General features: G+C 40.2%; 1 protein-coding gene across 4 annotated transcripts in view; it reads left to right on the top strand.

Annotated features, from left to right (window-relative positions):
* wdfy3 (WD repeat and FYVE domain containing 3) overlaps positions 1-24,185 on the top strand; it is a 79,661-nt gene that overhangs the window by 16,580 nt on the left and 38,896 nt on the right. For 3 of the 4 annotated variants that reach the window (XM_058070192.1, XM_058070191.1, XM_058070190.1), the window contains 20 exons: positions 686-896; positions 976-1,099; positions 3,330-3,439; positions 4,740-4,970; positions 5,047-5,239; positions 6,539-6,725; positions 6,831-6,997; positions 7,892-8,380; positions 9,467-9,577; positions 9,675-9,868; positions 11,083-11,354; positions 11,417-11,605; positions 11,785-11,868; positions 14,359-14,533; positions 14,617-14,831; positions 15,944-16,056; positions 17,253-17,490; positions 22,095-22,195; positions 23,648-23,866; positions 23,960-24,141. In XM_058070192.1, the coding sequence (XP_057926175.1) occupies positions 717-896; positions 976-1,099; positions 3,330-3,439; positions 4,740-4,970; positions 5,047-5,239; positions 6,539-6,725; positions 6,831-6,997; positions 7,892-8,380; positions 9,467-9,577; positions 9,675-9,868; positions 11,083-11,354; positions 11,417-11,605; positions 11,785-11,868; positions 14,359-14,533; positions 14,617-14,831; positions 15,944-16,056; positions 17,253-17,490; positions 22,095-22,195; positions 23,648-23,866; positions 23,960-24,141 (3,774 nt within the window). In that variant the 5' untranslated portion in view covers positions 686-716. The remainder of the gene's footprint in view (positions 1-685; positions 897-975; positions 1,100-3,329; positions 3,440-4,739; positions 4,971-5,046; positions 5,240-6,538; positions 6,726-6,830; positions 6,998-7,891; positions 8,381-9,466; positions 9,578-9,674; positions 9,869-11,082; positions 11,355-11,416; positions 11,606-11,784; positions 11,869-14,358; positions 14,534-14,616; positions 14,832-15,943; positions 16,057-17,252; positions 17,491-22,094; positions 22,196-23,647; positions 23,867-23,959; positions 24,142-24,185) is intronic. The other variant, XM_058070193.1, reaches the window with a different exon arrangement.

Below are 24,185 nucleotides of genomic sequence, written 5' to 3'. Positions count from 1 at the left end.
AGGAAAAATATAGATAACATTAAAGAAAAAAGAAAATAAATAATATAAGAAACAAGGAAAAAAACAGCTGTAATTATAAGAGAATAAAGTCAAAATATTAAGGTGAAAAATTTGGGGGAAATTGCGAAATTTTGAGAGAACAAATTTGTATAAATTGTATTTTTAAGAGGAAAAATAATGTAATTTTTGACATATTAGAGAAAAACCAAAAACATTAATATTACAAGAAACAAGAAATTTTTTTTGTAGTAATGTAGTAATTTTGGGGGGAATAAAGTCAAAAAATTAAGCGAAAAAATTTGTTTTCTAATCAGGGGAAAAAGGTACAATTTTCAGAGAATAGACCTGTGGAATTTTGTGGAAAAATAATATTAGTTTTGCAATATTAAAGAAAAAGAAAACAATATTTAATAATAATAATAATACAAAAAAAACAGTTGGATTTTAATGGGGGGAAAAATACGCAATTTTAAGAGAATAAGCCTGTAATTTGATGAGGAAAAATAATGTAATTTTTTAGGTATTAAGGAAAAAAACAGAATATATGAAAAAATCATCTGGGGGAATAAAGTCAAAATAAAATCAGAAATAAAAAAAACAGCAAAAATGTGTGTCAATAAATAGAAACTATGGAGAGGAACTCGTGTGCGTGATCATGCTGAGTCTGCGTCGTGTTCCTCGGCAGGGCGACCTTTGCCCTCAGCAAGCCGCTGAAGATGAACATGATGAAGAGGATCATGGGGCGGCCGCGGCAGGAGGAGTGCAGCCCGCAGGACAACGCCCTGGGCCTGATGCACCTTCGCCGCCTCTTCTCCGAGCTGTGCCACCCTCCTCGCCACATGACCCAGAAGGAGCAGGAGGAGAAGCTCTACATGATGCTGCCCGTCTTTTACCGGGTACGTAAAAAAGTGCTCGTGTCTCCCTCTGCCCCCGCCCCCCTTCCGACAAGCTCACCGCGCTTCCCTGGTCCCGCAGGTGTTCGGGAACGCGCCGCCCAGCAGCATGACGGAGAAGTTCTCGGACCTGCTGCAGTTCACCACGCAGGTGTCGCGACTCATGGTGACCGAGATCAGGCGGAGAGCCTCCAACAAGTCCACCGGTGAGTCCAGACCCGCGCCAGACCACCTGGAAGTACACGACACCCACGCACTGGCTGTGTTTTATGTGTTTTAGCATGGTGCATGTTTTGTTTTGTTAGCATGATGCATTTGGTTTGGTATGCTTTGTTAGCTTAGCTTGGCACTGATGTTTTGTTAGCATGATGCATTTGGTTTGGTGTGCTTTGTTAGCTTAGCTTGGCACTGGTGTTTTGTTAGCATGATGCACTTGGTTTGGTGTGCTTTGTTAGCTTAGCTTGGCACTGATGTTTTGTTAGCATGATGCATTTGGTTTGGTGTGCTTTGTTAGCTTAGCTTGGCACTGATGTTTTGTTAGAATGATGCATTTGGTTCGGTGTGCTTTGTTAGCTTAGCTTGGCACTGATGTTTTGTTAGCATGATGCATTTGGTTTGGTGTGCTTTGTTAGCTTAGCTTGGCACTGATGTTTTGTTAGCATGATGCATTTGGTTTGGTATTCTTTGTTAGCTTAGCTTGGCACTGATGTTTTGCTAGCATGATGCATTTGGTTTGGTATTCTTTGTTAGCTTAGCTTGGCACTGATGTTTTGTTAGCATGATGCATTTGGTTTGGTATTCTTTGTTAGCTTAGCTTGGCACTGATGTTTTGTTAGCATGATGCTGATGTTTTGTTAGCATGATGCTGATGTTTTGTTAGCATGAAGCACATATTTTTAGCATAACGCCGATCTATTGTTAGTATAATTTATTATTGTTAGCACAGATTTTAAGCTTGACATAGGTGTGTTAGCATGATGCACAAACCTTTAGCATGACACAGACGTATTGGTAGCATGAAGCAAAAGTTTTAGCGTGACACAGATGTTTGTAGCAAGAAGCCTTGGTTTTTTTATATGATGTTTTTAGCATGATGCTGATGCTTTGTTAGCATGGTGCGCAGATTTTTAGCATGCCCAGATGTATTGTTACTACGATATACAAATTTTTAGCATGATACAGATCGTTTGTTAGCATGATACACAGATTTTTAGGGTGACACAGGTGTGTCGTTAGCATGATGCACAGATTTTTAGCATGACACAGGTGTGTTGCTAGCATAATGCACAAACCTTTAACCTAACAAAGGTGTGTTAGCATGATGCACAGATTTTTAGCATGACACAGATGTGTCGTTAGCATGATGCAGAGATTTTAGCATGACACAGGTGTGTTGCTAGCATGGTGCATAAACCTTTAGCCTAACAAAGGTGTGTTAGCATGATGCACAGATTTTTTAGCATGACACAGATGTGTCGTTAGCATGATGCACAGATTTTTAGCATGACACAGGTGTGTTGCTAGCATAATGCACAAACCTTTAACCTAACAAAGGTGTGTTAGCATGATGCACAGATTTTTAGCATGACACAGATGTGTCGTTAGCATGATGCAGAGATTTTTAGCATGACACAGGTGTGTTGCTAGCATGGTGCATAAACCTTTAGCCTAACAACGGTGTGTTAGCATGATGCACAGATTTTTAGCATGACACAGGTGTGTCGTTAGCATGATGCACAGATTTTTAGCATGACACAGGTGTGTTGCTAGCATGGTGCATAAACCTTTAGCCTAACAAAGGTGTGTTAGCATGATGCACAGATTTTTTAGCATGACACAGATGTGTCGTTAGCATGATGCACAGATTTTTAGCATGACACAGGTGTGTTGCTAGCATGGTGCATAAACCTTTAGCCTAACAATGGTGTGTTAGCATGATGCACAGATTTTTAGCATGACACAGGTGTGTTGCTAGCATGGTGCATAAACCTTTAGCCTAACAATGGTGTGTTAGCATGATGCACAGATTTTTAGCATGACACAGGTGTGTTGCTATCATGATGCACAAACCTTTAACCTAACAAAGGTGTGTTAGCATGATGCACAGATTTTTAGCGTTTCACAGATGTGTCGTTAGCTTAGCATGATGCACAGATTTTTAGCATGACACAGGTGTGTTGCTAGCATGATGCACAAACCTTTAGCCTAACAGCGGTGTGTTAGCATGATGCACAGATTTTTAGCATCTCACAGATGTGTCGTTAGCACGATGCACAGATTTTTAGCATGTCACAGATGTGTCGTTAGCATGATGCACAGATTTTTAGCATGACACGGGTGTTTGTTGATGTTTTTTAGCATGACGCAGGCATTTTGTTTTGTAAACATTCACTGTGCTTTTTTTATCACTGCTGCCGTGTCCGTGCGCTGGTGCAGAGGCGGCCAGTCGAGCCATCGTTCACTTCCTGGAGGTGAACCAGAGTGAGGAGGCCAGTCGTGGCTGGATGCTCCTCACCACCATCAACCTGCTGGCCTCCTCCGGGCAGGTCAGTACTGTTGCTATACGTGAATGGCTATGCACTGTCCTCAGCAGATATACGCATACATCACTTGGAATATTGAAGGATTTAAAATGACAAATAAAGTTATTTCAGAAAAATGATTATGAGAATAAAGTCATAATAAAATAAAAAAAATGGAACAGTAGCATAAAACAGCCATGATTTTATGAGAATCAAAGCCAAGTATGATGAGAAAAAGATTAAATGTGAAAGATAAAATGTCTTTTGTCTTTTTTTAAAGTTGTGATATTGTGAGCAACAAAGTTGGAAAGTTCAAATCGAAAAAATGAAACAAATGCTCAAAATATGAAGACCAAATAAGGTCAGAGTTTCGTGAGAATTATGAGGAAAATTGTGTTGATTTAGAGATGACATTTTGAATAATAATCATAATGATGATAATAATAATGATAATAATGATGATGATGATAATAATGACAATAATGATAATAATGATGATGATAATAATAATAATGATCATGATGATCATGATGATAATAATGATAATAATGATCATGATGATAATAATGATAATAATGACAATAATGATAATGATGATGATAATAATGATGATCATAATAATGATCATAATAATGATAATGATAATAATGATGATGATAATAATGATGATCATAATAATGATCATAATAATGATAATGATAATAATGATGATCATAATAATAATAATGATCATAATAATGATAATGATAATAATGATCATGATGATAATAATGATAATAATGACAATAATGACAATAATGATAATAATGATGATGATAATAATAATAATGATAATAATGATCATAATGATAATAATGATGATGATGATAATAATGATAATAATGACAATAATGATAATGATGATGATGATGATAATAATAATAATAATGATAAAAACAATAATAATGATGATAATAATGATGATAATAATGATAATATGATAATAATAATCATGATAATATAATGATGATAATAATGATGGCGTAATAATAATAATAATGATAACAATAATGATAATAATAATAATGACAATAATGTTGATAATAATGATAATAATAATAACAATGATAATGATAATAATAATGATAACAATGATAATAATGATAATAATAATGACAATGACCATAATAATGATGATAATAATATAATAATGACAATAACAACAACAATAATAATAATAATAATAATAATAATAATGATAAAGATAATAGTGATAATATTATGTCAATAACATGCCAGTTCCATATTAGTGAAATATTGTAATGTAATATTCCCGTCCAATCAGAAAACGGTGGACTGCATGACGACCATGTCGGTGCCCTCCACGCTGGTCAAATGTCTCTACCTGTTCTTCGACCTCCCCCACATGGCCGAGGCCCCCGTCGGGCCCGCCCCGGCCCCACCGCCTCCGCCCCCGCCGCCCTCCTCCCAGGAGAAGACGCCGGCCCCGGGCCACGCCCCCACAGAGCCGCCCCTGGCCGACCGCAGAGCGCTGCTCCAGAAGGTGTTTGTCCAGGTACGAGAAGGTCACCCTCAAAGTAGAGGATCTTTGTCGACGAGAGCTCAGGGCCCCGTTGACTCTGCCCCCGCAGATCCTGGTCAAGCTGTGCACCTTCGTGTCGCCGGCCGAGGAGCTGGCCCAGAAGGACGACCTCCACCTGCTGTTCAGCGCCATCACTTCCTGGTGCCCCCCCCACAACCTGCCCTGGAGGAGGAGCGCCGGCGAGGTCCTCACCACCATCTCCCGACACGGCCTCAGCGTCAACGTGGTCAAGTACATCCACGGTAGGGACGGACGAATTTTAATTTAATTTAGGGACAAATTAAATTAAATTTTCTATTAATAAAATTTCACATTTCAATTATCAACTGTAAAATTTATAATTGAATTATTTTTTTAAAGAAGTAATTAAAAATTAAACATGAAATTACTTACGTTTTAAATGTCAATTGTCAAGTTTTCAATTTCATTTTTAATGATTACATTTTCAAAACAATTTAATTAAATTTAAGGACAAATTCAATTACATTTTCTATTAATACAATTTCACATTTCAATTATCAACTTTAAAATTTATAATTGAATTATTTTTTAAAGAAGTAATTAATAATTAAACATGAAATTACTTACATTTAATGATTACATGATTACAAAACAATTTAATTAAATTTAAGGACAAATTAAATTACATTGTCTATCAATAAAATTTCACATTTCAATTATCAGCTTAAAATTTATAATTGAATTATTTTTTTAAAAAAGTAATTAAAAATTAAACATGGAATTACTTACGTTTTAAATGTCAATTGTCAAGTTTTCAATTTCATTTTTAATAATTACATTTTCAAAACAATTTAATTAAATTTAAGGACAAATTAAATTACATTTTCTATTAATACAATTTCAATTATCAACTTTAAAATGTATAATTAAATTATTTCTTAAACAAGTAATTAAAAATTAAATGTGAAATTACTTACATTTTAAATGTCAATTGTCAACTTTTCAATTTCATTTTTATAATTACATTTTCAAAACGATTTAATTGAATTTAAGGACAAATTAAATTACATTTTCTATCAATAAAATTTCACATAATAATAATTACATTTTCAAAACGATTTGATTTAATTACATTTAAGGAAAAATTAAATACATTTTTATTAATGCAATTTAAAATTTCAATTCAAATTTCAAATCAATCAAATGTACAACTATATTTTGAATTAATTATTTATTTTAATATGTAATTGAGTGTAATTAAAAATTAAACATTTCATTCCTAAAGTTTTCAATTCTATTTTTAATGAATTCCATTTTAATATTTCCTTTTATGTAGATGTACTGTATATTTGTACTGCAGTATTTGCTAACATTGTATTTTTCTACTTCCCTTTATGCCAGGAAACTGGTTAGGCTTGACTTATTAGCTCCCTCTGCTGGTTGCTCCTAGTAATGCAACGGGTTGTGCTGTATAATTGGATTACTGTGAATGTTTGTTCTTAAAGGGGGTGTCATGGCGAGATGATTCCTGATGGGGGCGTCGCTCACGTTTCCGCGGATCTTTTCTCTCTTGCCCGCAGAGAAAAAATGCCTGGCCACGTGCGTGCAGAACATGCAGCAGTCGGACGACCTTTCCCCTCTGGAGATCGTGGAGATGTTCGCCGGCCTCTCCTGCTTCCTCAAGGACTCCAGCGACGTGTCGCAGACGCTGCTGGACGACTTCCGAATGTGCCAAGGCTACAACTTCCTGTGCAATCTCATGCTCAGGTACGTCCAGGACGGACGGACGGACGGACGGACGGACGGACGGACATACGGACGGACGGCCATTTTGGAAAAAACGTTCACCTTTTCAAACCTCTCTGCGGACAGGTTGGAGCAGGCCAAGGAGGACGAGTCCAGAGACGCCCTGAAGGACCTGGTCAACCTGGTCACATGTCTGACCACGTACGGCGTGACCGAGCTCAAGCCGGCCGGACTGACCACCGGCGCCCCCTTCCTGCTGCCCGGCTTCGTTCTCCCGCAGCCATCTGGCAAAGGTTCGAAAAATAAATCCGAAAAATAACATTTCTCGTGGAGATGAAGCCCTCTGCATGCAAATGGGTCCTGGAGAGCTTTTATATCTTTACCTTAGGCCCACCCTGGCTCTCGCTGTGGTTGGCTGGGGTCCCAAAGCTTTACAAATGTCTTTATAACTTTTTCCACACTCTCAATTTTCTCACTCTCTAATCATTTTGCGTTCAGTTGTGTTGTCATCGGCTAATATTTACATTTTTTGATGAAGCGCGGTCCTAGCTTAGCATCACGTGGTAGAAAAAAATCATGTTTAGCCTCCCGATGGAGGCTAAGTGAACCCGTCAACTCCACTTCCTGTCTCTCTCGTGCATGCAAATGGGTCCTGGAGAGCTTTTATATCTTTACCTTAGGCCCAACTCTGGCTCTCGCTGTGGTTGGCTGTGGTCCCAAAGCTTTACAAATGTCTTTATAACTTTTTCCACACTCTCAATTTTCTCACTCTCTAATCATTTTGCGTTCAGTTGTGTTGTCATCGGCTAATATTTACATTTTTTGATGAAGCGCGGTCCTAGCTTAGCATCACATGGCAGAAAAAAATCGTGTTTAGCCTCCTGACGGCGCTCCAGCTGCGGGCTAAGTCGCGGCCAGACGTCCTCGCAGCGTGAGGGTTGGCTTGCTCTCCTAATTATCCCGTCACACTCGTTAAGGGGGTCCTCACGCTGAGTAACGAGCAGTTATTAGCGCCCCCACCCTCTGGTGCCCATTATCCCGCAGTCATCCACGCGCACCGCGACTTCATTGCTGCCTTTGTGGATTATTTCCAGTCATTTTGAGCAAGACTACGACGCTGCCGCCCTGGAGGTGAAGTCAGGGTATTTCATTCACAAATATTAACGCGGTTTTGTCCTCCCTTCCAGGCCACACAGTCCGCAACATCCAGGCCTTCTCGGTGCTGCAGAACGCCTTCCTGCAAGCAAAGACCAGCCGTCTGGCCTGCATGCTGCTGGACGCGGTGGGCAACATCTACGGCGCCGAGCCGGCCAACTACTTCATCCTGGAGTCCCAGCACACGCTCTCGCAGTTTGCCGAGCGGGTGGCCAAGCTCCCCGAGGCCCAGGCCAAGTACTTCGAGCTGCTGGAGTTTGTGGTCTTCAGCCTCAACTACGTGCCGTGCAAGGAGCTGTTCAGCGTCAGCGTGCTGCTCAAGGCCAGCACCTCGCACGCCTGCAGCATCACGGCCGTGCGCACGCTGCTCAAGCTGGCGCGCCACGACCTGGTCTTCAGCGACGTGCTGAGGGAGGTGGGCCTGCTGGAGGTGCTGGTCAACCTGCTGCACAAGTACGCCGCCTTGCTTAAGGACCCGGCCGCGCAGCAGCAGCACCAGCCGCCTCAAGACAACGACCAGGGTGAGCACGCCAACCTGTCACCATCCCCACATCGAAGCATAAGTTGTATCAATGCGTAGATCATTTGTAGAGACGCAGGATATGCTTTTTTACAAACCTCTGCTATAACTGTATCACAAATATCACAACATCACTACTATGATGAGAACCAGAGTATAGGGCAGAGGAAGCCACCTGCTGTGGCCCAGCAAGGTGCACTGTATTCGGGCACACGCTCCGAGCAGCCGGGGTGCTGCTATGGAAGTCAGGAGAACCAGAGTATAGAGCGGAGGGAGCCACCTTCTGTGGCCCAGAAAGGTGTACCGTCGTCAGGCACATGCTCCGAGAAGCCGGTGTTCTGGTATGGAAGTCAGGAGAACCGGACTATAGAGCTGGATAAGCCACCTGGTGTGGCCAGGCAAGTTGCATTTTTGGGCGGACACCTTCTCCATGCAGCCGCTGTGTTGCTACAGTGGTTAGGACAACCAGAGTATAGAGCCGAGGAAGCCACCTGCTGTGGCCCAGAGAGGTGTACTGTCTTCAGGCACATGCTCAGAAAAGCCGGGATGCTGCTATGGAGGTCAAGAGAACCAGAGTATAGAGCGGAGGGAGCCACCTGCTGTGGCCCAGAAAGGTGCACTGTCTTCAGGCACATGCTCAGAGAAGCCGGTGTGCTGCTATGGAGGTCAAGAGAACCAGAGTATAGAGCAGAGGAAGCCACCTGCTGTGGCCCAGAAAGGTGCACTGTATTCGGGCACATGTTTCAGTGCTGCTATGGAAGTCAAGAGAACCAGAGTATAGAGCGGAGGAAGTCACCTGCTGTGGCCCAGAAAGGTGCACTGTCTTCAGGCACATGCTCAGAGAAGCCGGGGTGCTGCTATGGAGGTCAAGAGAACCAGAATATAGAGCGGAGGAAGCCACCTGCTGTGGCCCAGAAAGGTGCACTGTCTTCAGGCACATGCTCAGAGAAGCCGGGGTGCTGCTATGGAGGTCAAGAGAACCAGAGTATGGAGCGGAGGGAGCCACCTGGTGTAGCCCAGAGAGGTGTACTGTATTTGGGCTATATATTGCGGTGCACCCCTAATCATTTGCGTGTCGTGTGTGCAGCCGAGTGTAAAAACAACACCGTGGCCGAGGAGCAGAAGCAGCTGGCCTGGCTGGTCATGGAGACGCTGACGGTGCTCCTGCAAGGCTCGCACACCATGAACACCAACGCAGGTAAAAAGTGTCTCGACTGGTTGTCGTCCCCAAATATTCCGATGGTGACATGTTGACATTTTGCCTTTGCTCGTCTCGGCCCCTCCCACCCCTCCAGCGCTGTTCCGGGAGTTTGGGGGCGCCCGCTGCGTGCACAACATCGTCAAGTACCGCCAGTGCCGGGAGCACGCCCTGCTCATCATCCAGCAGCTGGTCCTGTCGCCCAGCGGGGACGACGACATGGGCACCCTGCTGGGCCTCATGCACTCGGCGCCGCCCCGCGAGCTCCAGCTCAAGACGGACATACTGCGGGTGACGTCACACGAACACGCAACAGCACCGCCTCTGGGCGCACCTAAGGGACAGTCAATCCCTGATGCATGCACCTGTCCATCATCACCACTCTTCTTCTCTCGCTGTCATATAGAGGATCTTTGACGGGCTTTTTGGCAGATTGTCCTTAAAAACAGCTAAGCGCTCCTGTCATAGAGGATCTTTGATTACCTTTTTTTCCAGTATGCCTTCAAAAGCAGCAGCGCATGCCTGTCAAATACAGGATCTTTGACTGGTGCTTTTGCAGTAGGTCCTTAAAAACTACACAATGGTCCTGTCGCATAGAGGATCTTTGACTAGCTTTTTGGCAATATGTCCTTAAAAACAGCCAAACGTTGCTGTTAAATGGAGGATCTTTGACCGGTGCTTTTACTAGAGGTTCTAAAACAGGTCCAAGCACTTTTGTCTTATAGAGGATCTTTGACTCATGGTCTTTTGACTACAGTAGCTTTTTTGCAATATGTTCTTCAAAACAGCACAGTGCTCCTGTCTTATAGAGGATCTCTGACTAGCGTTTTTCACTAGGTCCTTAAAAACAGCTGAGCGCTCTTGTCTTATAGAGAATCTTTGACTATCCTTTTTTGCAGTATGCCTTTAAAAACAGCTGGATGCTCCTGTCCTATAGAGGATCTTTGACTCGCTTTTTTGCGATAAGTTCTTAACAGCTGAGTGCTCCTGTCTTATACAGGATCTTTGACTAACGTTTTTGCAATACGTTCGTAAAAACAACTAAGCGCTCCTGTCCTATAGAGGATCTTTGACTCATGGTCTTTTGACTACTAGTAGCTTTTTTTTCAATATGTCCTTCAAAACAGCACAGTGCTCCTGTCTTATAGAGGATCTCTGGCTCACCTTTTTTTGCCGTAGATCCTTAAAAACAGCTGAGTGATCCTCTCTTATAGAGGATCTTTGACTAGCGTTTTTCAATAGGTCCTTAAAAACAGCTGAGCGCTCCTGTCTTATAGAGGATCTTTGATTGGCCTTTTTGCAATAAGTTCTGAAAAACAGCTAAGCGCTCCTGTCGAATACAGGATCTTTGACTAGTGTTTTTACAGCAGGTCCTTAAGAACAGCCGAGCACTTGGTCTCATAGAGGATCTTTGACTAGCTTATATCCTGTATGCCTGTATGAGCACCTGTTTTATTGAGGATCTTTGACTCGCATTGACGCCCCGCCTCTCCCCATTTCTGCAGGCTCTGCTGGCTGTGCTGCGCGAGAGCCACCGCACGCGCACCGTCTTCCGCAAGGTGGGCGGCTTCGTGTACGTCACCTCGCTGCTGGTGGCCATGGAGCGCTCGCTGTGCCAGCCGCCCCGGCTGGGCTGGGAGCGCGTCAACCAGAACCAGGTCTTCGAGCTGCTGCACACCGTCTTCTGCACGCTCACGGCCGCCATGCGCTACGAGCCCGCCAACTCCCACTTCTTCCGAACGGAGATCCAGTATGAGAAGCTGGCAGACGCCGTGAGGTACCGCCCAACCGACCCCCGACGACTCGTTTCCCGACTTTAACCACTTCCACTCCCACCAGGCTGCTGGGCTGCTTCTCCGACGTCAAGAAACTGGGCCCGACGGGCGTCTTCCCGTCCAACTCGGAGCCCTTCCAGAGGCTCCTGGAAGAGGAGGCCGCTCCCGGAGGAGAGAGCGTGTGTCCGACCCTCAAACACTGCGGCAAGCTCTTCATCTACATGTACAAGATGGCCACCGACTCCTTCGACAGGTACGCACGCCGGTGCCGAATATCCCTCCCCAAACGTTCGTACGTCTGGTTTCCTCTCTGCCTCACTAACAGCTTCTCTTCTTCTTCCTCTTCCTCTAACCAACTCTCCATCCTCGCCTGTGTACTTCCTGTTCTCCTCTTGGTGTGTTTGCGTGCGTGTTGTGGTCACGGCGGCTCAGCCGGGCGGAGCAGGTTCCTCCCTGCCTGACTCACGAGACCTCGCTGCCCTCGCCGTGGGGCACCCCCGCCCTCGCCAGGAAGAGGTAGCTCCTCCCCTTTGCTTGCTCGTCTCTTCATCCGTTCTCCGCCGTTCATCTCAAAAACGGAGGCGGGGCAACTAGTGAGCGGATGCAGAGGGTTAGCCGTTAGCCTCGTGAGACAGCATGAAGTCCACGGAAGCCATGCTTTCTGAGGCAACAGGCCCACAGTGGGAATATTTCCCTTTGAAACAGAACGCCCACCACCGACACGGACAGTTTTCTCACCGGGGGGGGGGGAACTACAGCTGGAGGTGCCTCAAGCAGCGGAGCCGGTCGGCCATGTAAATATAAACAAAACAACGCAAAATGCTGCGCGCTCACATGCAGTGTTGCTCGCTACTGAGTGAATGAGTGTCACATCACAGGTAGGTGGGGGCACATGGGGGCACGTGATATATACGTATGTATGTACAGTTTCTGTGTGGGAACTAGCACACAAAACAATACTAGTTAGCACAAACGTATGAGTCTATAAGTGACTACAATGGAACCAAGTATAGTATAGGTACCATCATTATTTATTTATATAGTAGTATAGTATAGGTACCATCATTATTTATTTATATAGTAGTATAGTATAGGTACCATCATTTTTTTATTTATATAGTAGTATAGTATAGGTACCATCATTTTTTTATTTATAGTAGTATAGTATAGGTACCATCATTATTTATTTATATAGTAGTATAGTATAGGTACCATCATTATTTATTTATATAGTAGTATAGTATAGGTACCATCATTTTTTTATTTATAGTAGTATAGTATAGGTACCATCATTATTTATTTATATAGTAGTATAGTATAGGTACCATCATTATTTATTTATATAGTAGTATAGTATAGGTACCATCATTTTTTTATTTATATAGTAGTATAGTATAGGTACCATCATTTTTTATTTATATAGTAGTATAGTATAGGTACCATCATTTTTTTATTTATATAGTAGTATAGTATAGGTACCATCATTATTTATTTATATAGTAGTATAGTATAGGTACCATCATTTTTTTATTTATATAGTAGTATAGTATAGGTACCATCATTTTTTATTTATATAGTAGTATAGTATAGGTACCATCATTTTTTTATTTATAGTAGTATAGTATAGGTACCATCATTATTTATTTATATAGTAGTATAGTATAGGTACCATCATTATTTATTTATATAGTAGTATAGTATAGGTACCATCATTTTTTTATTTATATAGTAGTATAGTATAGGTACCATCATTTTTTATTTATATAGTAGTATAGTATAGGTACCATCATTTTTTTATTTATATAGTAGTATAGTATAGGTACCATCATTATTTATTTATATAGTAGTATAGTATAGGTACCTTCATTTTTTTATTTATAGTAGTATAGTATAGGTCCCATCATTTTTTATTTATATAGTAGTATAGTATAGGTACCATCATTTTTTATTTATATAGTAGTATAGTATAGGTACCATCATTTTTTTATTTATAGTAGTATAGTATAGGTCCCATCATTTTTTATTTATATAGTAGTATAGTATAGGTACCTTCATTTTTTTATTTATAGTAGTATAGTATAGGTACCATCATTTTTTTTATATAGTAGTATAGTATAGGTACCATCATTTTTTTTTATATAGTAGTATAGTATAGGTACCATCATTATTTATTTATATAGTAGTATAGTATAGGTACCATCATTTTTTATTTATATAGTAGTATAGTATAGGTACCATCATTTTTTATTTATATAGTAGTATAGTATAGGTACCATCATTTTTTATTTATATAGTAGTATAGTATAGGTACCATCATTTTTTATTTATATAGTAGTATAGTATAGGTACCATCACTTTTTATTTATATAGTAGTATAGGTACCATAATTTTTTTTAAATAGTATTATAGTATCGGTACCATCATTTTTTATTTATGTAGTAGTTTAGTATAGGTACCTTCATTTTTTTTATTTAGTAGTATAGGTACCATCATTTTTTTTAAATAGTAGTATAGTATAGGTACCATCATTTGTGTATAGAGGATCTTTGACTAGCGTTTTTGCAATAAGTTCCATGGGTCCGACCAAAAAAACGAAAAACTGAGCTAAGTGTCATATGGTCCCATGAATTCAGTTAGTTTTTTGTGTTATTTGCTTTAGACATCCGACATCCGAGTGTCCAGCGTTTTGGCTAGCATAAATAAATGAATGTATAGGAAGCGTTGACATGCTAGGCCGCACCCTGGCAGCGAAGGCCGCCGACAGCGGTGATGAAAACTGCAGCCTGGGCTGTGAAGTAAGAACATTTAATTGTCTGCGGCGCCTTGCATGCCAATTCCGCCGACTCCAGCCTTTCCCGGGACGTGTGCCCAGGAAACAGCGGGAGCACTCGTGCATTTGGCCGTGAAGCGTGACGGTGGCTTTCGAGCGTTTGAGTCTGTGTTTGCTGTAAACACTCCCCGTCCGGACTCGGTTAGAATCTCATCCCGCTTCCCCCGTCTTCCCAGACACGGCTACCACGGTTCATCGGGCCCTCCGGCGCCAATCAAGCTGCTCAGCGACCTGAAGCTGCACGTGCCCGGCCCCTCCTCGTCTTCCAGCGAGATGGTGGTCATCCACCCGGGGGGCGTCCTCGCCATTCTCGACCTGCTGCCCTCCGTCTGCTCCGACAGCCAACCTGAGGTGAGGGCATTTTTTTAGGACAGGAAGCGACCGTGAAGCCTTTTCACATTAAAGTCATTTCAAAACCTTCCCGCCCTCTCCAGCACGCCCTCGACCTTCAGCTGGCGGTGGCCAACATCCTGCAGCTGCTGGTCAACAGCGAGAGGAACCAGCAGGTCCTGTGCGAGGCGTCCCTCCATCAGCGGCTGCTGCTGCGCTGCAGCCAGGCTCTGGGCGACGAGGACCACCCGCTGCACCCCCCGCTGCAGCGCATGTTCGAGAGGCTGGCCTCGCAGGCGCTGCAGCCAATGGCGCTCAGGTGCGGAGCTAAACCTGGTCACATGTTTGGGACAGATATCAGACAGGGAATTCTGACGTAATACGGATAAACGTTCACTGTTTTTCCGACACATGCCCTACGATGGGGGGGGCGACACCCCCCATTGAGCACACAAAAAGCCTTATCGGTCACCTGGAACGCCACAGGCGAAGACACCTGGAGCAAACAAGAGACCTCCATGACAGCACCCAGGCTGCTCGGTGCACGTGCCCGAATCGAGTACACCTTGCTGGGCCACTCTGTGTGGCTCGTCCCGCTCTATGCTCCTGACCTCCATGACAGCACCCAGGCTGATCCATACACGTGCCCGAAAACAGTGCACCTTTCTGGGCCACTCCATGTGGCTCGTCCCGCTCTATACTCCTGACCTCCATGAGAGCATCCAGGCTGGTCGGTGCACATGCCCGAGTACAGTGCACCTTTCTGGGCCACTCTATGTGGCTCGTCCCGCTCGATACTCCTGACCTCCATGACGGCACCCAGGCTGCTCGGTGCATGTGCCCGAATCGAGTACACCTTTTTGGGCCACTTTATGTGGCTTGTCCCGCTCTATACTCCTGACCTCCATGACAGCACCCAGGCTGCTCCATACACGTGCCCGAAAACAGTGCACCTTTCTGGGCCACTCTATGTGTCCCGTCCAGCTCTATACTCCTGACCTCCATGACAGCACCCAGGCTGCTCCGTGCACATGCCTGAATACAGTGCACCTTTCTGGGCCACTCTATGTGGCTAATCCCACTCTATACTCCTGACCTCCGTGACAGCACCCAGGCTTCTCCATACACGTGCCCGAAAACAGTGCACATTTCTGGGCCACTCTATGTGGCCTGTCCCGCTCTATGCTCCTGACCTCCATGACGGCACCCAGGCTGCTCCGTGCACATGCCCGAATACAGTGCACCCTGCTGGGCCACTTTATGTGGCTTGTCCCGCTCTATACTCCTAACCTCCATGACAGCACCCAGGCTGCTTGGAGCGTGTGCCGTGAAACCATGCATGTTGCTGGGCACCATTTTGTTTTCATAAGGGTATCCGTGGCACACGCAAAGGCTGACATATTCTGCCGCTTGCTCGTCTTTTCTCTCCAGGGAGTTTCTGCGTCTGGGAAACCCGCTGAACTGCGGCGCGTGGGACAAGAAGCTGCTGAAGCAGTACCGCGTGCACAAGCCCAGCTCGCTCAGCTACGACGCCGAGATGAGAAGTAAGTGATGGCAAATATGAAGAATGTGGATGTACTGGAGCATTTCCTGTCCGCATGGCGGTGCACGTAAAGCAGCTTTCGTGCAGCTTTCATATTACTCAACACACATAAAAAGGAAAAGGGACATTGGTGTTCTTGTTTCACATCAGGATTGTCAGTTAACTCCCCCAACATGTGCAGTTTAATTTTAATTTTAATTTTAATTTTAATTTTAATTTTAATTTTAATTTTAATTTTAATTTTAATTTTAATTTTAATTTTAATTTTAATTTTAATTTTAATTTTAATTTTAATTTTAATTTTAATTTTAATTTTAATTTTAATTTTAATTTTAATTTTAATTACACTTTTCCTCAAGTCACTTTTATGTTGTATAGTTTGGAACTTCTTTCATTTATTTATTTAGTTTTTATTGTTCATTTAAGTGATTTTATTGTATTTTTTAAATGTATTTTTACGCTTTTCTTTGAGTCACTCGTACATTTTGTTTGTTATTTTTTATACTTTTGTTGAAAGGATTTTCAAGTTATATATATTTTTTGTAATGTGTCATTTTATTATTATTCTTTATTTATTATTTTTATTTTTTAAATTTTTTTTTACACTTTTCTTTAAGACACTTTTATATATAAAATGTACATATTTATATATAATATATATATGTAATATTTCTATATTTCTATATTTATATCTGCACTGCATATATATAATATAATATATTATATTTTTTACTTTTTTTAAGACACTTGTTATATATTTTTTAAATCATTAATATTGTTAATTAATTTTATTAGTAATTTTTTTAGCATTGTTTTAAAATACTGTTTTAAGTCACTTCTGTTTTTTTCTTTTATTTGTTCATTTTTTACACTTTCCTTTAAGACACGTCTGTTAAATATTTTTTTTTAAATCATTAATATTGTTAATTTAATTTTTTTTAAGTCATTTTTTTTTGTATTTAGTTATTTTTTCACACTTTTCTTTAAGTCCGGGTTTTTAAAAATAATTCATGAATTTGTTAATTTATGTCTTTTTAATTAATACGTGTATTAAGGCCAAACCAAGTTAATGTATTTGCTTCATCGAAAGATTAATAGCGCACTTAAAAAGGGGGAAGGGCGCATGTGCGAGCGCCCGTGTGACATCGCCGCCACGAGCAGGCCCTCGTGTAACGTTGGATGTCCCCGCCTCCGCAGGCAGCATGACCACGTCCATGGAGGGCTTCGGCGCCGACAGCGTCTTCGCCACGCCGGCCGAGGACAACGGGCAGTACCGCATCAGCCGCAGCCTGGTGCGCTCGGCCGAGGGCAGCACGGTGCCCCTGACCCGCGTCAAGTGCCTGGTGTCCATGACCACGCCCCACGACATCCGCCTGCACGGCTCGGCCGACACGCCCGCCTTCGTGGAGTTCGACACCTCGCTGGAGGGCTTCGGGTGAGTCTGGCGTGGTTCCACCTCGTCACGATGCCGAGACATCATCATCTCATAATATTACAACCTTATCCCCATAATATTATGACTTTATTCCCAAAATGTTATGACTCATAATATTCAATATCATATATATATATAATATATAAAATATTCATAATATTACAACTTTATTCCCATAATATTTTGACTTTATTCCCATAATATTTTGACTTTATTCCCAAAATATTATGACTTATTCCTGTGACTTTATCCCCTAAATATTATGACTTTATTCTCATAATATTTTGACTTTATTACCCTAACATTATGACTTTATTCCCAAAATATTATGACTTTATTCTCATAATATTACAACCTTATTCCCATAATATTTTGACTTTATTCCCCTAACATTATGACTTTATTCCCAAAATATTATGACTTTATTCTCATAATATTACAACCTTATTCCCATAATATTTTGACTTTATTCCCCTAACATTATGACTTTATTCCCAAAATATTGTGCCTCACTCCGTAAATGTTATGACCTATAATATTCAATATATAATATTTATAATATTCATAATATTTTGACTTTATTCACAAAATATAATAACTTTATTCTCATAATATGTTGACTTTATTCCCCTAACATTATGACTTTATTCCCAAAATATTATGACTTTATTCTCATAATATTACAACCTTATTCCCATAATATTTTGACTTTATTCCCCTAACATTATGACTTTATTCCCAAAATATTGTGCCTCACTCCGTAAATGTTATGACCTATAATATTCAATATATAATATTTATAATATTCATAATATTTTGACTTTATTCACAAAATATAATAACTTTATTCTCATAATATGTTGACTTTATTCCCCTAACATTATGACTTTATTCCCAAAATATTATGACTTTATTCTCATAATATTACAACCTTATTCCCATAATATTTTGACTTTATTCCCCTAACATTATGACTTTATTCCCAAAATATTGTGCCTCACTCCCTAAATGTTATGACCTATAATATTCAATATATAATATTTATAATATTCATAATATTTTGACTTTATTCACAAAATATAATAACTTTATTCTCATAATATGTTGACTTTATTCCCCTAACATTATGACTTTATTCCCAAAATATTATGACTTTATTCTCATAATATTACAACCTTATTCCCATAATATTTTGACTTTATTCCCCTAACATTATGATTTTATTCCCAAAATATTGTGCCTCACTTTCTAAATGTTATGACCTATAATATTCAATATAATATGTATATATAATATTTCTAATATTCACAATATTTTGACTTTATTCAAAAAATATAATAACTTTATTCCCATAATATTTTGACTTTATTTCCAAAATATTAAGACTTATTCTCGTGCCTTTATTCCCTAAATATTGTGACTTTATTCTCATATTACAACCTTATTCCCATAATATTTTGACTTTATTCCCAAAATATTGTGCCTTACTCACAAAATATTATGACTTCATTCTCATAATATCACAACTTTATTCCCAAAATATTAAGACTTATTCCTGTGACTATATTCCCTAAATATTCTGACTTTATTTTCATAATATTACATTATTATTTTTGTGTGTTTTGTGTGTTTTATTTAGTGTATGTGTGTGGGATAAAGATGAGACAACCCTTATTGAGATAGTCATGAAACTCGGGTTAGTGTGTGTGTGTTAGTGTGTGTGTGTGTGTGTGTGTGTGTGTGTTGCAGGTGTGCGTCATTGTTGCGTCTTTGAGTCACATCAGAATAGAACATGAAGTTTCGAGCAGCACGCAGACGACAAAAAGCACTGCTGGCCTACTTTCTGCACAGCATCAACACACACACACACACACACACACACACACACACACACACACACACACACACACACACACACACACACACACACACAGACAGACCCCTCCCTCCTCTCCCATCTGTCAGCATGAAATATTGATGCTCCCTTTTAGCTATTAGGAATGCCACTCTTCCCTCACACACACACACACACACACACACACACACACTGCATTCATAGAGTGTTTCCTCTCGGGGTGGGAGGTTGTGTGGAGTTGGGGGGGGGGGGGGTAGAATCTTTCATTGTGAGTCAGACTGGATCTCTCAGATCTTGCCATCAGTGCGGCAAGCCGGTGACTGGTTGCCACGACGACGTGAGCGTCTGCCCTTGAAAGTGTCCTTGGAGAGAAGCGTGGCCTTGTGTATTTGTGTGTGTGTGTGTGTGTGTGTGTATATATATATATATATATATATGGTGGCCAACGGTGGAATCGAACTCGGGTCTCTCGCCGTGCAGCCAAAATATTATGTCATTTTATTATTATTATGTCTGTTCTCAATATATAATGACTTTATTCCCATAATATTCCCATACAGGCTATTCCCATAATATTACAGCCTGATTCACTAAATATAATGACTTTATTCCGTTAATATTTGACTTTATTCCCATAATATTATGACTTTATTCCCATAATATTATGACTTTTTCCTGTGACTTTATTCCCTAAATAACATGACTTTATTCTCATAATATTACAACCTTATCCCCATAATATTTTGACTTTATTCCCATAATAGTATGACTTTATTCCCATAATATTATGACTTTTTCCCATGACTTTATTCCCTAAATAACATGACTTTATTCTCATAATATTACAACCTTATCCCCATAATATTTTGACTTTATTCCCATAATAGTATGACTTTATTCCCTAAATATTATGACTTTATTCCCATAATATTATGACTTTTTCCCGTGACTTTATTCCTTAAATAACATGACTTTATTCTAATAATATTACAACCTTATTCCCATAATATTTTGACTTTATTCCCATAATAGTATGCCTTTATTCTCATAATATTCCCATACAGGCTATTCCCATAATATTACAGCCTGATTCACTAAATATAATGACTTTATTCCGTTAATATTTGACTTTATTCCCATAATATTATGACTTTATTCCCATAATATTATGACTTTTCCCTGTGACTTTATTCCCATAATATCATGACTTTATTCCCATAATATTATGACTTTATTCCCATAATATTATGACTTTTTCCTGTGATTTTATTCCCTAAATAACATGACTTTATTCTCATAATATTACAACCTTATCCCCATAATATTTTGACTTTATTCCCATAATAGTATGACTTTATTCCCTAAATATTATGACTTTATTCCCATAATATTATGACTTTTTCCCATGACTTTATTCCCTAAATAACATGACTTTATTCTCATAATATTACAACCTTATCCCCATAATATTTTGACTTTATTCCCATAATAGTATGACTTTATTCCCATAATATTATGACTTTTTCCCATGACTTTATTCCCTAAATAACATGACTTTATTCTCATAATATTACAACCTTATCCCCATAATATTATGACTTTATTCCCATTAATATTATGACTTTTTCCCGTGACTTTATTCCCTAAATAACATGACTTTATTCTCATAATATTACAACCTTATCCCCATAATATTTTGACTTTATTCCCATAATAGTATGACTTTATTCCCTAAATATTATGACTTTATTCCCATAATATTATGACTTTTTCCCATGACTTTATTCCCTAAATAACATGACTTTATTCTCATAATATTACAACCTTATCCCCATAATATTTTGACTTTATTCCCATAATAGTATGACTTTATTCCCATAATATTATGACTTTTTCCCATGACTTTATTCCCTAAATAACATGACTTTATTCTCATAATATTACAACCTTATCCCCATAATATTATGACTTTATTCCCATTAATATTATGACTTTTTCCCGTGACTTTATTCCCTAAATAACATGACTTTATTCTCATAATATTACAACCTTATCCCCATAATATTTTGAATTTATTCCCATAATAGTATGACTTTATTCCCTAAATATTATGACTTTATTCCCATAATATTATGACTTTTTCCCATGACTTTATTCCCTAAATAACATGACTTTATTCTCATAATATTACAACCTTATCCCCATAATATTTTGACTTTATTCCCATAATAGTATGACTTTATTCCCTAAATATTTGACTTTATTCCCATAATATTATGACTTTTCCCCATGACTTTATTCCCTAAATATTATAACTTTATTCCCATAATATTATGACTTTTCCCCATGACTTTATTCCCTAAATATTATAAATTTATTCCCATAATATTATGACTTTTTCCCATGACTTTATTCCCTAAATAACATGACTTTATCCTCATAATATTACAACCTTATTTCCATAATATTTTGACTTTATTCCCATAATAGTATGACTTTATTCCCTAAATATTAGGACTTTATTTCCTAAATATTACAACCTTATTCCCACAATGTAATTACTTTATTCATTTAATATTATGACTTTATTGCCCTAATATTATGACTTATTCCCTTTTATTTATGACTTTATTCCCAAAATATTATGACTTATTCCCTAAATATTATGACTTTTACAACTTTATTGAGTTGATTTGTTTTTCATAATGTTACAAACTTGTTGTTGTTGTTGTGTGTACTCGGTGTGCAGGTGTTTGTTCCTGCCCAGTCTGGCGCCCCACAACGCCCCCACCAACAACGCCAACGCCTCGGGGGTCAGTGACGGGGCGGTGCTGAGCGGGATGGGCGCAGGTACGGCGACATAATATTGCCATTTTTGTTAAAATAATACTTTTTTTTTTTCTACGCTACCTAAATGACATTGTTTCTTTTTCCCAAATCTTTCCACTTTCTTCTTAAATAATCTTTAGCCATTTTCTTTTTGTAGCATCAGTTTTCTTCATGTTTACTCCCATAATAATATGACTTTATTCCATAATATCATAACTTCCCCTAACCTAATAATGACAACCTTGTATTGTTTCTTTCCTCTAATATTATCACATTTTCCCTTTCATTTTTCAACTCTATGCTACTGAAATGACATTATTAAAAAAAGGCCCCCGTTCCGCACTTTGGACACCCCCAGTACTTGCCATCCATCCTCATTCATTTTTCACTCAACCCTCGGCTGTCATCTACTCCAGACAGACTCCGCTGTTATTTATAGACCTCCCCCTTTTCCCCTCCTACTTCCTGTCACTTACCCCCCCCCCCCCCCCCCCGACATTACCTCCCATCTCGCGCTCCGCTTCCTCCCACGCCATCTCTTTTCTTCGTCACCTTACCTCCCTTTCCCTCCTTGCCTGGTTAGCGCCGCTCCTCTCTAATCTTGCCTTCCTCCGTCTTAGAGCCCTCTAGAAATGACATAACACCCCTATAGTCATCTATACACTCCAATATAGTACACATAATAAGAGGAAATTAGAGGACATCATTAAGACATAGAAAACCTGTTTCTAACATTCTAAATATGTTTTTAACATTATTAGAGCCCTCTAGATATGAAATAACACCCCTATAGTCACCGTTAGTCTCCTATTACCCAATATAATAGACATAGTTAGAGAAAATAGATATATATTTTTTTTACATCTTTCTAAATACAATTTTTTTAACATTATTAGAGCTTTCTAGACATGAAATAACACCCCTATAGTCACCTTTAGTATAGCTTTAGTATATAATAGATTATATACCTTTAATATACAATAGACATAGTAAGAGAAAATAATACCTAATTTTTACAACATTCAAAATAGGGTTTTTAACATGATTAGAGCTCTCTAGACATGAAATAACACCCCTATAGTCACCTTTACACACCTATTACCCAAACTAGTAGACATAACAAGAGAAAATAGGACATAGAAAACCTGTTTATGACCTTCTAAATATGCTTTTTAACATTATTAGAGCCCTCTAGACATGAAATAACACCCCTATAGTCACCTTTACACTCCTATTACCCAATATAGTAGACATAATAAGAGAAAATAAGACCCATATGATGTAGATAAGACTGACATATATTAATATTGGGGGAGTTCCTTGTTGTTTTGTTACTTCCTGTTCTGTACAGCACTTCCTGTGATGCTATTGTGGCTATCACTGTAACATTGGATATGCGTATTGTCTGAGCTAACAGGCTACGGTGACGATTGATCGGTTCGTTCATGTTTTCCCCCTTTCTGCCGCCACCAGGGGAGCGCTTGTTCCCCCCACCCTCCGGCCTCAGCTACTCCACCTGGTTCTGCGTGGAGCGCTTCAGCGGGGCGCCTCAGGCCCACCCGGTGCGCCTGCTGACGGTGGTGCGACGGGCCAACTCCTCGGAGCAGCACTACGTGTGCTTGGCCGTGGTGCTGTCGGCCAAGGACCGCTCGCTCACCGTGTCCACCAAGGAGGAGCTGCTGCAGTCGTACTGTAAGGACGACGCCCATAAACGCCCATAAACGCCCACGGCGGGCTTCACGATTGATCACACGCTCTCTCTTTGCTCTCTCCACGGCGGAGCAGCGGACGAGTCCAGCGAGGAAGCGTCCTTCTACGAGATCCTGCCCTGCTGCGCCCGGTTCCGCTGCGGCGAGCTCATCGTGGAGGGCCAGTGGCACCACCTGGTGTTGGTGATGAGCAAGGGCATGCTGAAGAACAGCATGGCCACCCTCTACCTGGACGGACAGCTCATCAACACCGTCAAGGTACTCTTTCCTTTCAACGTGTACAGTTTTGCTCTTTTTTTTTA

Source organism: Doryrhamphus excisus, chromosome 4 (genome assembly GCF_030265055.1).
Source record: "Doryrhamphus excisus isolate RoL2022-K1 chromosome 4, RoL_Dexc_1.0, whole genome shotgun sequence".
NCBI lineage: Eukaryota > Metazoa > Chordata > Actinopteri > Syngnathiformes > Syngnathidae > Doryrhamphus > Doryrhamphus excisus.
The sequence above is the reverse complement of the archived record's forward strand: the minus strand, read 5'-3'. Positions and strand labels throughout refer to the sequence as shown.